We start from the raw sequence: 16,710 nt of genomic DNA on the forward strand, positions 1-16,710 counted from the left end.
TGTCTCCTTTTCCTTCCATGATTTATACCTGAGACTGCTTTAATAAAGGCCATGAATCAGCAGCTACGTAATATTCTTGGCTCTCACACACCTTTACCATATCCATCCCAGATTATCATTTGAATCACAAAAAATATTCCACTCAAAATGTAGTTTCAATATATTTTAATAATGAAAAACAAAATTATTTGATTCCCAAGTGATATTCTTAAGAAGCCAGGCTTAGAAAATTTTATTTCCATTGTCCATCATGAGCATTTGTTCTATGCATGGTATCTCAGTGACTTCTTTGGTGCATTTCTCAAGTTCATATTGTCCCAAGTGCACATTACATATTTCATAACTTCTTAATGAGCCATCCATAAGAGATTGTCCTCATAATAGCATTTTCCATTTGTTTAGGGTGGCAGTGGAAATTGTTTATCCAGAAAAACAAACAAACATTAATCTCTTTTTTTTTGCGTGCTTGTTCTTGTGGAACCAAAGTTAACTTTAAAGCAAAATGTATAGGGAAGATTGTTACCTTTCTTGCTTTATCATTGAATACTAAACCCTAAAACTCAGAATCAAAACACCAACTAAATTTTGTGTTGCTTATAAAAATTTCAAATGGAGCAGAAAATTTGAACTGTATTTTAAATGGACAGTAATCATTATTTCCATTGCCACTTACACTAACATCTTTAATTATAGTACGTTATTTTGATAATAGTATGGCTATGACAAGTAATTCCATTGAAACCCTATTGTAATTTAATAATTAATTAATGTACCAGTATAGCAAACTACTACTACTTTTTGGTGTTTGTGCTTCATTTAACATTCTCTTCCTGTTTCCCATTGGTCCCAGGTAAAAAAGGCACAGCATGAAGGTTACAAAAAGTTTTTGAGGACAGAAGTGTTCATAATGCATTTACTTATTTTGCCATTTCACTAAATTGCCAGATAATCTGTTTTCAAATCATTTTATGATTGCTAGAGCTTTTTCTCAGAGTGTATGTTGTATTTAGAACTCAGAACTGTCATCATCTCTGTGGGAGTCATGTCTTGGTCTGATGCTCTGTTCCAAGATCAGATAGTATGGGTCTGGGATAGGATTTCAGGTTAACATAATAAGAAAAGGAGTACTTGTGGCACCTTAGAGACTAACAAATTTAAGTCCTCCTTTTCTTTTTGCGGATACAGACTAACACGGCTACTACTCTGAAACCAGTAAACATAATGGTATTCTTTTGCTGCCTCAGGGCCTGATCTAAAGGCCATTGAAGTCCAATGGGAGTTTTTCTGTTGATTTCAGTGGTTCTAGATAGACCCTTTCTCACATGCTCTCACATGTTCTTCTTACACAAGCTATGGAGATAATTAACAACTTCAGATTGCTCATTCTTTATTCAAACTGCAGTTTCCAAACAATGTCATAAGATAAACATAATTATGACACTGGATCAACTCTAAAGGGAACTATTTCCTTTTGTTTTGCTCCTCATTAATTTCCTTAAGGGTTGGGCTAAATTCTACATTATAGCCATATGGAAAACTAATATAATGAACAAGACAATGCAATTCATTGCATGTAGCCAGTTTAATCATAAACTTATGCCCATCCCTTTAATTTGAGCATACATTTTACCCCATTTTGCTGTATCCCCAGCAATTTAATTCCTAGAAGTGAAATCCCACTTACACTTAACATTGTAAGAAAGTGGCTTTATTTGTGATACATGGAGGAGAGCTTGGTTTCAATTGTAGAATGAACTGAAAGTTTACCTAAATGTACATGGTGATGGCTAGATCCTCAGGCAATGGGTCCTTAAAAAGGCTAGTCGATTTACTCTCCAAAAAGTTGGTTGTGTTTATTCATAAACTCTTCATCATATGCGCTATAAACAGAGAGAGTGAAAGCTCAGCGTTAGCAACGTTTCACTCCAAATATTCATAAAGGGAGAGAGCCTAAAAAGTACCACAGAGCCAAATTTTGTTTATATTTTTTTCATTTCAGGAACCTCTCTCTGAAGTTGTCAAAGGAGGTGGACCAAGGAGAAGCTAGGTGTCCTCGTGTCAGCCAGGTGGCCAGCAGTCCCGCTGTGGAGTGGCCTTTTGCAGGCCTGGAAGAAGGTGGAGGCATGGAATCTTTGCCCTTCCGACTGATGATGCAGGATTGCACAGCTGTAAAGACATTACTGCTGAAAATGAAGAGGGTTCTTCAAGAGGTAATGGTTTAATCATTTGTAAGATTAATAGTTGCCAATGCTAATAGGCTTGGTAGTGGAGAGGGTTTTAGAGAAATGTTCAGTGGCACAGAATGGAGTCTATTTTTCTGTGCCCAGAATGTCTTAAAAACATGGAAACAACTCTTGTATAGGCTCCCAGTGTGGCTTTTGGGTGTCCCAATGACTCAGGCAGCTTTCAAATCCCAGCCCAGGTGCTCAGTGGACTAGATGTGAGCTAAACTGTGAGTCGGAGTCACAAAATGTCTATATTTTCCAGTTTTGCTTCATCCTGTGCATGTCTTGTTTTAGTTTGTGTTTACACTTCGAACCTGTAGCAGTAGCTAACCATGCCCTGGTACGTCAAAGGGCTCACTGTATACCAACATATCCAGTGAGCTGGTTCTGTGGGTGCTCCAGGACTCAAGCACCCATGGAAAAAAAAATAGGGGATGCTCAGTCAGCACCCACCAGCCACAGCTGTTCAGTGTGGCCACTGATCAGCTGCTCGGCAGGCTTGAGGTGCTCAGTGTCGGGGGGCGGGGCGTGGAGAGGGAGCAGGACGAGGTGGAGTGAGAGCATGGTTTCAGGGAGGGGCGGAGTGGGGGCAGGAAGAGGCAAGGCAGGGCCTTCGGAAAAGGGGCGGAGCACCCACTGGAAAAATTACAAGTCAGCCCCCATGCCAGCATGGACTCTGTGTCTGCCAACTCTGGCACCCTTATAGACAGACTAAGGCATCTCTTGAGCCTCTTCTTTGTTAACTGTGTTAAGTTACTTGGACTGAATAAGACAAATTGTATTCTGGTCCTCCCCCAAGATACAGTGTTTTTTGTCTCTTAGATAGTCATTCATCACATGTTCCACAATATTAACGGTCAAGTCCAAATAATACTCATTTCTAAATAATATAGAGAACAGAGAGAGACAAAAACAAATACAAACATTTGAAGTTCTACTCTTGTGAGACTGATTGAGTATAGGCTCTGAGTATTAATTGCAAAGGTTAACTGTTGTAGCTTTGGTTCTTAGATGACAGATGAAATTTGGAAATTTCTCAGTCCATGCAGAGCTTTCCAGAACTGTGATTTGTGCTGCCTACTTATATTTTCCTGCCTCTTGATAGGGTGTCAGTAAGCAATGGTGAGTCCACCATATACAATTGTAACCCTTCTGCCCATCAGAGTTGGCAGCAACAAGGGTTCAGTATCTAGGGGTTCCATTCCAATAACACTATAACACAATAGCAGATGACGGAACAAGGAGTAATGGTCTCAAGTTGCAGTGGGGGATATTTAGGTTGGATATTAGGAAAAACTTTTTCATTAGGAGGGTGGTGAAACACTGGAATGCGTTACCTAGGGAGGTGGTGGAATCTCCTTCCTTAGAAGTTTTTAAGGTCAGGCTTGACAAAGCCCTGGCTGGGATGATTTAATTGGGGATCGGTCCTGCTTTGAGCAGGGGGTTGGACTAGATGACCTCCTGAGGTCCCTTCCAACCCTGATATTCTATGATTCTAGGAACACAATGCAAAACCGGCTCGAGCCCCCACCCAGTGACCTGGGACAAATATATACCACCCCCGCTGGGCGCCTCCAAGAGGCGATACTTCCCCTCTCACAAGCACATCATCTGAGTGTAGCAAAAAGCCTTTTAATAACAAAGAGAAACAATGTGGCATTATGTTGGGGAAGCACCACCAACAGGATTCATAACACAACTCATGAGCAAAAAACCCACCCCAAGCAAATTGGTTCTTGAGTCCAGCAACCCAAAGTCCCAAAAGTCCAACGACCCAGAAGTCTCTGTCCCTGGTCAGGGCAGCCCCAGAGTTCAAAAGTTTATCTGCAGAGTTTTACCTCCCGACCTGGGTGGAGATGGGAGAGGGGATGTTAAGGGGCACCTTACATGGTCCAAAGCTGATGGCCCCACCTCTCCATGGGGCTCCGCTCTGCCAGCCACCCCCCCCATGAGCTGCTCCAGGCATCCGACAACTGCTCTGCTCTGCTCTGCTCGCCATCCCACAAACTGCAATGCTCTGCTCTGCCAGCCACTCTGCTCGCCGTCCCGCAAACTGCTCCACCATATATCTTTCAGGCTCCCCCGCTACTTAACACAACAGTCAGTGATTTCAGCCCTTAGTAAGTTTAGCTCTTTTGTGATTTCAGCTTGTAGTAGGGGAGCCTCAGTGCTGGTGCACCATTAGCCCAAAGTGAATTTAGCTCAGCAGCCTGTAACTTGACTCCTAATGGAATCAAAATTAGCTCTGATATTCCACAGTGGAGAGAGGAGGAAGTGCAATTAGCATGTAATGCTCTCACCAGGGGGCCCATGCCACCAAGTATTAATACCTGTCCCCAGCCTCTCTCTCTTCACTGGGTTTTAGAACCCATGACCCTTGCCTAGTGAGTGCTGCTTAGTTGATGGTGAGTCCCTCCATCATAACAAAAGGCCGAGTACAGTTCCACTGTCCTTGATTCACATAATCAGGATAATAACAGTTTATTCCTGCCCCAATAACAGAGAAACTGTGGCTCCTACAGCAGCCAAAGTGACCATCTAGGCAGGGTGGGTGTGCCTATGCAAATGAGATCAGCCCCTGAAGTTCTTTTCCACAACCCACCATGACTCGCCACCAGACGTCAGGATAGAGCTCATCCTGACTCTGCTTACGCAATCAACTCTTTCTTATAGGTCTTTATTTGCCATCATTAGCAAATTCAGACATTATGTCAGCTGTTAAACTAGGACGCAAATATACATATGGGCAACTTTTACACTGTCACTGTGTTACTATAATGTTGTATAAGCCTTGTCCATGTTTAGAAAAGTAATAATCATTTTGTTATTTTACCTGTATGGTTCCTAGCATGATAAGGTCGCAATACCTGACTGAGACATCTATGTGCTATTGTAATGCAAATAATGATTATTAATATACCATAATAATAATAATTAATGGTAATGGAGGGAGTATTTCACATAAATATTTCTCTTCAACTGGTATAACCCTTTATAGTTTCAAAAGATATGTCTACCCCTCGGAATTGTTTGAGTAAACATGCTTTCTTGTACTTAGGTTTATTAGCATTTTAATCATTTCTCACCTCAGGAAGAGTCGTTTAATGTTTTACATAGTGAATTATCATATTCCTTTAGACATAAGCTGAAGCCTACTCTCATTTTTATACACAGTTAACTTGTAGTAGAATACAGTATATAACTTAAAAAACACTCACAAAATTATCTCTGCAAAAGATAAGGTCCACACAGTTCTTCTTCAAGATGTTCCCTGCTTATTCCCACTGATGGGTATAGCACCTCCTGGGTTACTGTACTCCCTTTGGATAACTAATCTTAGATAGCCCTCCTGTTTGTTCCTGTCCCCCACCCCTCTTTATCTCATAACTTTAAATTTCCAAGTCTCATTGCTACTTAATACAGTCTTGTTCACAAGACTACTGTTTGTTCAGGTTTTTCCCTAGGGAGGGGGAGTTGTTAGTGCAGTAATGAGTATGGAGAGAGTGTAGATTTTTTGGGGGGGGGAAGAGGGAATCTATTTAGTTAATAGTACTGAGTTGTTTTTAGATTTCAAACATACTGGAGGCTTAGTGCTTGCTGGATGAATTAGGTACTTCTCAAGGTGAGTAAAGTGGGCATAATCTTGCCTGTATTTATGGTAGGTTAAATTTAGGTAGGTGAGTTAAAAAAATTAGGTAAGTGAAGTTTTCCTGCATTCTTCATAAGGCATACACATTATCTACTGTATAATAATTTCCACTGTTTTAGTGATAGTTTTTAATAAGACTGTCAAAGTGGGTTTAGTAGCTGATCCAGCGAATTAAGATAACATAGTATCTCCATGTTCCGTGATTGTTTCATTTCGATGGTAAATTCTTCAGATCAGGGACTGTCTCCTTTGCAACTTTGCAAAGCACCATGTAGTGTTCTGCAGCTATACAAATGTTTGTTAATTATAATAATAATAATATCAGTAGGAAAGCTGCTCGCTCTCTCTCTCTCTCTCGCTCTCTCTTTCTTTTCCAAAGCATTATTAATTTTACTAGGGAAAAGCTTTTGGTTCTTTTTGGCTCTGATGAAGAATCAATCTTTACAATATGTTTTTTAGTGTTTGTTTGAAGGAGGTAATACTTTGAAAAACTATGCAAAAGCCCACAGGGAGGCAGTGTGACTTAGAGGACAGAGCACTGCACTGGGACTCAAGAAACCTGGATGCTATTCCCAGCTCTCCCACTGGCCTGCTGGATGTCTCTGGGGAAGACACTTCACCTCTTTCTCAGTTTTCCCATCTGTACAATAATGATACTGACCTCCTTTGTAAAGTGCTTTGAGATCTACTGATAAAAAATGCACTCTAGGATCTAGGTAGTGTTATGATTGATATTTGAAATACTCTGCAGGCTAATGGCAAGTGGGCTTTCACTGGACAGTTGATTAGTAAGAAAAATTGAAGTAGTCTTAAAATATGGTTTTCAGATACATTAACAATCTCCTGCAGTCAGTTGTTACAGGTGTTATGTTTACTTACGTTGTCCATTAGCAACTTGCGAAGCAATTGTAAGGTTATTTCAGTGTAAAACACTGCAGGTTTCCTTTTTAAACTACCTTTGTAATTAATCAGTGTAGCATTGCTGATTTATTCAACAACTCTGCATTGAATGCAGTGACCTTTATCAAGTAATTCATGCTGGAAATTGGTAATTCCTTCATTTCATAGTGCATTGATGTGCATTTCATATAAGTGTACATTTAAATAAATAATAATAAAAAATTACCAGATGTATCATTAGGATTTAACTTTATCTCTTTAAATTGCTGTTTGCATGGAAATTTATGCTCAGCAGTCGCTCTCACCTCACAATGTAAAAGAAATTTATATTTTTGCAAGGTTGTATATTGGGGCAAACACCATGGCTACCTTCATGTTGAAACCAAGCACAACTCTAATCCCAAGGCCTCTCTACCATAATACTTATGATATTAATCCATTTACTCATAAACATTTCATGAATATCTCTTTGTACAATTTTGAACGCAAAGGAAACCACCTAATGGTTTCAGTGTGTACACCAAAGTTAGGAAATTCTGGAAATGTTAACAAGTAAACTATGAAAATTGTTTATGACATTGCAGGGGGGGATAGGGACCATTTTCATAACAGTGTGAGTGAATAGGAAGGAGGTGCATATAACTTCAGTTCATTTAGAATCTTATCTGTGGGTATATCTACACAGCAAAGAAAAACCATGGCTGGTCTGTGCCAGCCGACTTGGGCTTACAGTGCTTAAGCTGTGAGGCTGTTTTATTGCTATATCGACTTTCGGGCTGGGGCTGGAGCATGGTTCTAGAACCTGCAGGGTTGGAGGATCCCAGGGCTCAGGCTCCAGCCCAAGCCCCGTAGTCTACATAGCAATGAAACAGCCCCACAGCCCGAGCACTGTGAGCCAAGTCGGCTGGTTTTGCTGTGTAGACATAGCCTAAAGTTGCTATGGTATTTTTATAGATTGTGTTAAACCTCTTTGAAACTGTTGAATGTAACAGCCACTCTTCATTCAGTTTAAATATAAGAGTCAATAGCAATCTCCGAATCAAAGCATAGATACATGCTACTGCCCAAAACAAAACAAAAAACAAACAAAAGTACCTTTCCCAGACCTGAAGAAGAACTCTGTGTAAGCTCAAAAGCTTGTCTTTCTCACCAACAGAAATGGTCTGATAAAAGATATTACCTCACCCACCTTGTCTCTGCTGAACAAAGGCAGGTCAGAAGGTCACTCAGGAATTTCAACTGTGTGGGTGGAGAGTGTGGCTGGGTTTTGTTTTGGGTAGAAGTGTGAATGGGAGAGAAGCAAGAGAGGCAGCACAGAGAAACTAGCACAACAGGAGAAGGAAGCTATAGACAGAGCCTGGGGGAGGTTTAGAGGCAGGTTTGGTATCTGGTGCTGGGTAAGGGCGTGGCGACACTTGCAGATGTAGAGCGCTTTGAGTTAAACCCACCTTCGGAGAGCACAGTAGGGAAAGCTCAGCAGTCTATCCACACTGACAGGAACAAGCGCACTGGCGTGGCCACATTTGTGACACTTGCAGCGGCATTGTGGGCAGCTATCCCACAGACCACCTCTTCCCATTCTGGCACTGTGGCTTGTGGGAAGGGGGCAGGGGGCGCGGGGCATTCTGGATCCTGTCCCAATGCCCCGTGATGCATCGGTTCGCATCCCAGTAATCCCTATGCTTCCGTCCACATTTGGCGCCATCTTTCAACGTTTTTTGTACTGCGCTCTCTGTCTTCCCTTTCGGTCTGTGGGAATGGAGCCCAAATTGCTGAGGAATATGCTGACGAGTCTCACGGGACTGTGTGAGGAGCTCGCCCCCACCCTGTGACGCAAGGACACAAGATTGAGAGCTGCTCTGACGGTGGAGAAATGGGTGGTTATTGCAATCTGGAAGCTGGCAACTCCAGACAGCTACAGATCGGTCGCTAACCAGTTTGGAGTAGGGAAGTTGACCTTTGCAATTGTGTTGATGCAAGTTTGCAGGGCCATTAATCACATCCTGCTCAGAAGAACCGTGACTCCGGGTAACGTGCATGACATTGTGGATGGCTTTGCACAAATGGGTTTCCCTAACTGCGGAGGGGCGATAGATGGCACACATATTCCAATTCCGGCACCAGTCCACCTAGCCTCCGAGTACGTTAATTGGAAGGGGTATTTCTCTGTGGCTTTCCAGGTGCTTGTGGATCATCGTGGGCATTTCACGGACATTAAGGCAGGCTGGCCCGGAAAGGTGCATGATGCACGCATCTTTCGGAACACTGGCCTGCTCAGGAAGCTGCAAGCCAGGACTTTTTTCCCAGACCAGAAGATCACCATAGGGGAAGTCGAAATGCCCATTGTGATCCTTGGAGATCCCACTTACCCTTTAATGCCGTGGCTCATAAAACCCTACACAGGGAGCCTTGACAGCAGCAAGGAGCAGTTCAACAACAGGCTGAGCTGGTGCAGAATGACTGTGGAGTGTGCTTTTGGCTGTTTCGCTGGTGCTCTTTGTATGGGAAGCTGGACCTGGCAGATGACAGCATCCCAGCGGTTATATCCGCGTGCTGTACCCTCCATAACATTTGTGAAGGGAAGGGTGAACGATTCACTCAGGCATGGAACTCGGAGGTTCAACACCTGGAGGCTGAATTTGAACAGCCAGAGAGCAGGGCTATTAGAGGGGCCCAGTGCAGGGCTGCAAGGATTAGGGATGCCTTGAGGGAGAAATTTGAGGCTGAAAGCCAACAAAAATGTCTAGTGCCCTGCACAGGAGTGAAGTACAGTGGTTCCAAAGTTAGGAGGAATCTGCGTTTGCTACGCTGACTTGCAGTGCCTCTTTCTTTCCCGGGCTAAGGTATCTTTTACTTTATGCAATAATAAATAATGTTTTCAAAGCCAAAAAATCCATTTATTGAAAAGAAAATTCATTTATTGAAAAAAACCACAACTGCTTGGGAAATAGAAAGGGCAAGAGGGTGGGGTGGGGAGGGGAATGGTACAATCACAGATTTGCGTATGTCCTGTTATCATACTTAGTCTTCCTGTCTGGAGTGCTGTGCAATGAGTGCTGCACTTCAGGATGGCTATACTGCATGGTGATGGGGGTTGAGAGCAGTGGGTAAGGGTCATAGTTTTCAGGACTGGGTGGTGAAGCTACAGGTGTTGGAGGCAACTAGTGGTGGTAAGAACCTGGATGTTGGGGAAAGTGGGTTGGAGGTGACATGGGGGCACAAGGGAAAGAGTTTTGGGACAAGGGCGGCGGGGGGGGGGGTGGGGTTGGGCACGGTAGTGCTCCGCCTGCATGGCTACAAGTGCCTGGATCGAGTCCGCTTGGTGCTCCATTATGCTAATCGGCCGATCTGTGCTTTCCTGCTGGAGCACCGCACTTTTGTGCCGGTGCTCCTCATTCTGCTGGCGGATCCTCCTTTCACTCTCCCGCCACTCCTGCACTTTTCTATATTCGTTACTTGAATGCTGCATTACTTCATACAATATGTCTTCCTTGCTTCTACGTGGCCTCTTTCTGATTCTTTGGAGTCTTTCGGCCGGTGATAACACGGACGGCTGAGATCTTAAGGTTGCATCTGTTAAGGCAAAATGCAACTCTTAACAGAGGCAGCATTGTTCACACCAGACAGAGAAATGATTCCCCCATACTTAAGGGCAAGCACAGTCTACACAATAGCATAATTTGCCCATCCCAAAGCGAGTGCACATAACCCACAGGAGCCCCAAAATGGTGAGTAAGCACGGGGTCAAGCGTGACTGATAGTTTCACAGCTGTACTGTCCTCTTGGTTTCTGTGCCTTGGGGAGAGCCAACAGTAGCAGGGGGCCCCTATACTGAACACTGTCCCCACATTTTCCACAGCAGTTCATCCTGGAAGCTATCTCGCTGCTGAGGGAAGCAAGGGAGGGTCTTCTAGTACAATCCGGCTTCCGCCCTGGCCCATATGCAGCTTGCCTGTGTGCAGCAATGGTCCTCCCACCCCTCACGGACAAGTTAGCCTTACTGGGACGAGGACAACAGTGGCTCTTCCAAAAAACCTGCGCAAGCGCATTGCCCAAGTTCTCGCTGAGACCTTTGAAGAGATCACTGAGGCTGATTACCGTGATGTGAGAGAGCACGTCAATGCCCTGTTCTGCACCTAGGCATGCATGCAGCTCTAACCCTCCTCACCCCAAGAGCCTGCACCGAATAACTTCCTTCCCAAAATAAAAGCCGCTTACCAGGAGCCTCCTCTGGTGTTTGTCCTTCCCCCAAGCACCAGCCACGGAGACTGGCTACCTTCCTCCTGGCTTGAGAACAGCTCCTGGCTGCATGCATCTAGGGATTCCAGGGTGTCTTCCTCCGCCGGAGCACCCTCACTCCCGCTTTGCTGCTGCTCCTCCTCCTCCTCCTCTTGCCTTGTTGAACTGGGCTTTGAAGTGTCCATGGTGGTCCTCGGAGTGGAGGTGGGGTCGACCCCAAGTATTGCGTCCAGCTCTTTGTAGAAACGGCAGGTTGCAGGGGCAGCACCGGAGCGGCTTTTTGCCTCGCGGGCTTTGCTCTAGGCATTCTGCAGCTCCTTCACTTTAACCCTGCACTGCAGTCATGGCCCCTTTCCATCATATCCCTTGATATCTGCCCGAAGGTATCATAATTCCTACAGCTGGAGCACAGCTGGGACTGGACAGCTTCCTCCCCCAAACACTGAGGAAGTCCAGCGCCTCACCATTGCTCCATACTGGGGATCGCCTGGCGCGTGGAGGCATGGTCACCTGGAAAGATTCGCTGAGAGCACTCCACGCCTGGCTGAGCAAACAGGAAGGGGATTTTCAAAATTCCCAGAGAAGTTAAATGGTGGGTCTGACGGTTGGTCACCTGAGGGCAGGGCAGTAGAGTTTAAAGTGATGACCAAAGTGGCTAGCACAGGCATTGTGGGACACTTCTGGAGGCCGATCAGAGCGCACTAACAGACCAGGGCGTCCACAGTGAGGCCGCGGCGCTCCAGCGGTGGCGCAGCAAACGTTATTCCACTCGCTGAGGTGCAGTACCAGCAGCGCTGTAGCCGCGGAGACAGAGCACTCTACGTGCCTTGCCAGTGTGGATGGGGAGTGAGATGGGGAGTGAGCTAGGGTGCCCGGGGCTCCTTTACTGCACTGTAACTTGCAAGTGTAGCCAAGCCCTAAGAGAGGCTTGGGGCTGTCAGCAAGGAAACAGCCTCTGGTTGTTTGGTTCCTCCTGAGTTCAGGGGAAACAGAACTTTATACATTCTTTGTAAATAAACAAGACTGCATCAATGATACCTGGCTCCATCTTCAATGTCTCCTTGCAACTGGAATGGCCTACACAATCCCACATTTTTGATTAGCTGCTCAGGTCAAAAAGGGTACCAGTACTTTCTTAAATTAATCCAGAAAGTTTTGGAAAGACTTTCAGGATAAGGAGTACGAAGGAGCTGAACATAATCATATATTTGTGTCCTAACTCTTTAGGGATTTGGTGCCATTGCTCCAAGTGAAAATACTGAGGCTTTAATGCTGAAAAATTACAGGACTCTCACTTTTCCACTATACTGATGGCCTCTACCTGCTTGTTCTACCAGCACCTTTGCTGTTCTGATGGTTAGTCTTAGGCCTGGTCTCCGCTAAAAATTTAAGTTGTCCCAGCTTTGTGCTTAGGGGTGTAATAAATCCACTCCCCAAGCGGCATAGTTAAGCCGACCAAACCCTCAGTGTAGAAAGTGCTAGGTTGACTGAAGAATTCTTCCGACGACCCAGCTACTGGCTCTAAGGGAGGTAGATTACTTACACCAATGGGAGAACCCCTTCTGTCACATAGGTGGTGTCTACATTTAAGTGCTACCGTGGTGCAGCTGCCGTGCTGTAACTGTGCTGTTGTAGCCTTTCAGGTGTAGACAAGCCCATAGTGGAATAGCCCCCACCAATGGCTGAGTCCTTTCCTTTGTCTGTGGCATGATTGTAACCAGACTGTCATTACTATGGGACTCCTCCCACAAGACTCCTTGCCCTAGTGCACGTGGGCACAGTGAAGCAGGGATTGTATCAGTTATGTAGTCCTTTCTATGTGTTCAGTTAACAAAGTCCCCTGGCAGCTGATTTATTTCTTCCCTGGGTTATGGTGTTTGACTTCTCCTTTGCTACAAAGGAGGAGATACCATTTTCTGTAAAATAACGTATGACACAGAGCTACACTGCAGATCAGCAAGCTTGCATGACCTGTTGCCTCAGCCTCCTCAACAACAGGCTGGTCTTATTCGCACTTTCCAAATCAGCATTAAAAATATCTGCCCCATTAATATATAATGTCCCACCATCATTAGTCCTGTGCAATTGTCTGTGATAAATTCGTGATTGAAGACCATAAAATTATAAAAGCTACAAAATGAAAACATTTTCCCATTTACTGCTTTTGTGGGCTTGATCAATTGCCGCAGGCCAGTCTACTTAATCCCACCTGACCCTCCTTGGCAATAGAGCTGATCACACCAATTACATTTTCTAATAAGTCTGCATATACCGAAGATTGCCATGCAAAATAATAATTAAGCAGTGGAAGAAATTTAGAACATGTGTAAAAGTCTACAGTAGGAACTGATTATACTCAATTGTTCGAGACAGATTGTGAGTAATTTTGAGCTAAATGATGTATTTGGTGATGGTGGTGGACAGAAATGTCACTGATGATGATTAAGACAAAATTTAATAATGCTAAGGATAACAAGACCCTTAATGAGTTATTCAATTCTGTTAACAAAAAGAATGAGAAAACAGAAGTGGGATGAAGTAAGGGCACTAAGACAGAAGTTCCTGATCCAAGATATTCTGTAATTGAATCTCCTGACAGTTTAATTGGATTTTAAGAATTAAAATGTCAAGTTGTCAAACATAATTTTATTATTTGTAAAGAAGCACTGCACGTGATCATCTTGACATCTGGTCAGTTTCAAAAACTGAGTTACAAGTAGTTTGCCAACTTTTGTGGTTTCACGGTCACATTCATATTTAAAAAAAAATGTTTTTCTGTTCCCTTTTGCTGTGTGTGAAAGACTTATAGAGACAGCGAAAACTGACTGATTACAGAGAGAGGGGGATCAATGAAACTGATTGTTCACAAAGTGTTGCAAGAAACTTGTGTACAGGAAGAGCAGTAACTTGAGAGAAAAAGATGGGGCAAGTTTTCTGATGATGGAGCCCCAGTTGTGTGCCTGCTGTTGCACAAACAATACATTTGTGTATGTGTCTGGGTGTTAAACTGCTTAATTGTTTTGTATTCATTAGGAAGCAGATTCAACCAAATTAAGTTTCATCACTTAACCAATGGATTGTCCCTTAATATGCTATCCTCAGATCAGGCAGAAGTATGACACAAGCCCTAATGCAATTACAAGAGAAATTCATACTGTATATGACATGAATCCTGGCAAAGAACTGTGTTGCAGATTTATATAAAACTTTCTCTTACAGCTCTTCACTTTATTTTGGATAAAGTATTCACTGAAGTACTGCAGAAAGGGATCACTCCCCAGGTTCTGGGGACAGTGCTGATCACCTGATTGTGAAGAGAAACAAGGATGGGAAAGCTGCAGAAATCCTATTCCTGAAGAGATCTTTCTGAAAACAAAATGTACAAATATTTCCAAAATAATCGCTACAAATCAATACAGCGTGACCCACGTGCTAATTCATGAAGATCAAAAGACCAAGTGGGTTTTATGAAAGAGGGGTACTGATTGTCAATGACAACAACAACTCCTTCCCATCTAACCCCAAAAGCGCAGATGTCTGGGCCCCAATCTGTACCCATGTTTGTAGCTGCCCCACGCCTTTTTAATATAGGATCGTGCAGCCTTATCATGAGGTAAATTTATGTAAGCTTGTTTTTGGGTAACTTTTCCGCATGTGGATTGTTATTCTGTGTGACTCAGTTTTGTCTGACAAGAGAACTCCAGCACTTAGAGCTACATCTTAAACTGATGTAAATTGGTGTAGGTTGACTGAAGTCAATAAAGTTATGCCAATTTACCCCAGCTGAGGACCTGACCCCCACTGGGGTGGGGTATTTGATAGTTGTGCATCCTTCCCTTTGCCTATGTTTTAACATCGCTCATGAATTCCTGCTATATCAAGAACAATGATGGAATGATTATTAATAAGGAATTAAACATTCGGTCCATGTGTGAGTGTGTTTTATAACTGGAGAAACTTTCTTTCATTTTCCCACTTCTTTGCTCAATAAAGAACATTTGGCAAACTGTCAGGTGAAATCTAATCTCATCTAAGATTAGATTGTCTAAGAGACAGGATACCTCATTTTATTAATGCTGCCCATTTCAACTCTGTATGAAGATAACCTGTCTTGGAATAAAACTGTGCTCAAACCTAGCTGCCATTTGTGTCAGTAGACTCTGAACACCTCATAAAATAGTTAAACAAGAATATATCAGGATAGCAACTACTTCCCTTATCTCTTAAGCAAGAAAGAGATCGCTAAAACAAACATCTACCCAAGGATCACTTGTATTCACAAGCACCTCTGTTTTGCTCTTTTGCTTTTGAACAAAATTACTGTTCAATTTATATGGGAGAAAAAAGCAACTGTGACTCTCATGTGTAATGTGTGTAATCAATCAATAAATAAAATGTTTAAAAGCATGCTATGCTGAGAGCATGGGATTTCCACATCTCTATAGCTATTATGTACCTTCCCATATTACCTTTCTGGTGAAGCTGGTCATCCCCTCTGGCTTCACCTATGCACCGTCTTGGCTCAGTATTGAAACAAATGTTGAAGCTCACTTGGGTGCCTTTCATATCTTCACCCAACCTGTTTGTTTTCCCGAAGCCATTGGAAAAGGAATGTGCTGTGCATGACAAGGAGGTATTGAGGGGAAGTGCGGCAGTTAGAATTTTGCCCAAGTGGCCCCAGCTTCAAGACACCTTTAGAACTTGGTTGAAGACTGAACAAGATAACTCGTATGGCAACCTATCCTGAGATTAGTGACGTAGAGGAAGAAGGCGGCTCTCTAGTTTTCTCCTTACCATCCTAGATCTAAAAAGCCTGCTTAAATCAACAGCCCACGTTCTCCCAAGGCCTATATCTCTGTAATGGCAATTGCACAAAGTGGTGACAAGCCTCATCCTGTGTGATCAGGCTTCATTGTGAATCCAGTTGGCAAAGGAAAGAGCATTATTCCCAATTTCCAACCTCCATGGGGTTAGGAGACCTCTCCTTCATGCCCTGACCTCACAGCTGGGTCAGATGGCCTGCAACTCTTCTTCAGCTGCTACACATTTGCAAAATCTGCAAATTGCTTGTATAAGGAACTATGGAGCAACTCATGCTTTCCAAATAAGAACAAAGTAATATATACTTAAAAATTGTCAGGTGGGTATGGTTGTCTTACAGATAAAGATGTATTCTAGGATAAAATATTTACCTCTTTTTCATTTGTTCACAACAACAACAAAAACTAACACTTCCATGTAGCATGTAGCTCTTCCAGTCCACTAAATAAATAAACAAATACGCAATCGGATCCCCCCGCAGAGAGTTCCCCATTCATCTGATTTATACACAACTGGCTGCCTATCGTGAAATAATCCACAGAAATTCATATCAGCAAATTTGGAAATGAGTCATTTTGCTTTGATTATTTACAGTTGACGTGTAAATTGAGTGCATACTCAGCAGCAGGGAAAGGAAAAATAAAAGTCCCAGCCGCAAGACACTTTATTGGTTAGGGATTCCTTTATTTCCAAAAACAAAACTCAAAACCAGAACTCAGACTAGTGGGTGATAACAACCTGAGACCAGTCCTGCTTCAGCCAACTGGGAAGACAGAGTTCACACTCTTCTTTGGTGGGTAGCTTTCTTTATATCAGCTTCCCCCTTTCCTTTTATAACCCTGCCCAGATCAGCCATGTGAAAGGTCAGAAGGCCTT

At 43.3% G+C, this 16,710-nt stretch overlaps 1 protein-coding gene across 5 annotated transcripts in view; it reads left to right on the forward strand.

Annotated features, from left to right (window-relative positions):
- CCSER1 (coiled-coil serine rich protein 1) overlaps nucleotides 1–16,710 on the forward strand; it is a 1,076,341-nt gene that overhangs the window by 455,004 nt on the left and 604,627 nt on the right. For all 5 annotated transcript variants that reach the window (XM_074950590.1, XM_074950591.1, XM_074950592.1 and 2 more), the window contains exon 6: nucleotides 2,000–2,210. In XM_074950590.1, coding sequence (XP_074806691.1) covers nucleotides 2,000–2,210 — 211 coding nt within the window. The remainder of the gene's footprint in view (nucleotides 1–1,999; nucleotides 2,211–16,710) is intronic.

The sequence above is a fragment of the Natator depressus genome, chromosome 4 (assembly GCF_965152275.1).
Source record: "Natator depressus isolate rNatDep1 chromosome 4, rNatDep2.hap1, whole genome shotgun sequence".
In the NCBI taxonomy this organism is placed as follows: Eukaryota; Metazoa; Chordata; order Testudines; family Cheloniidae; genus Natator; species Natator depressus.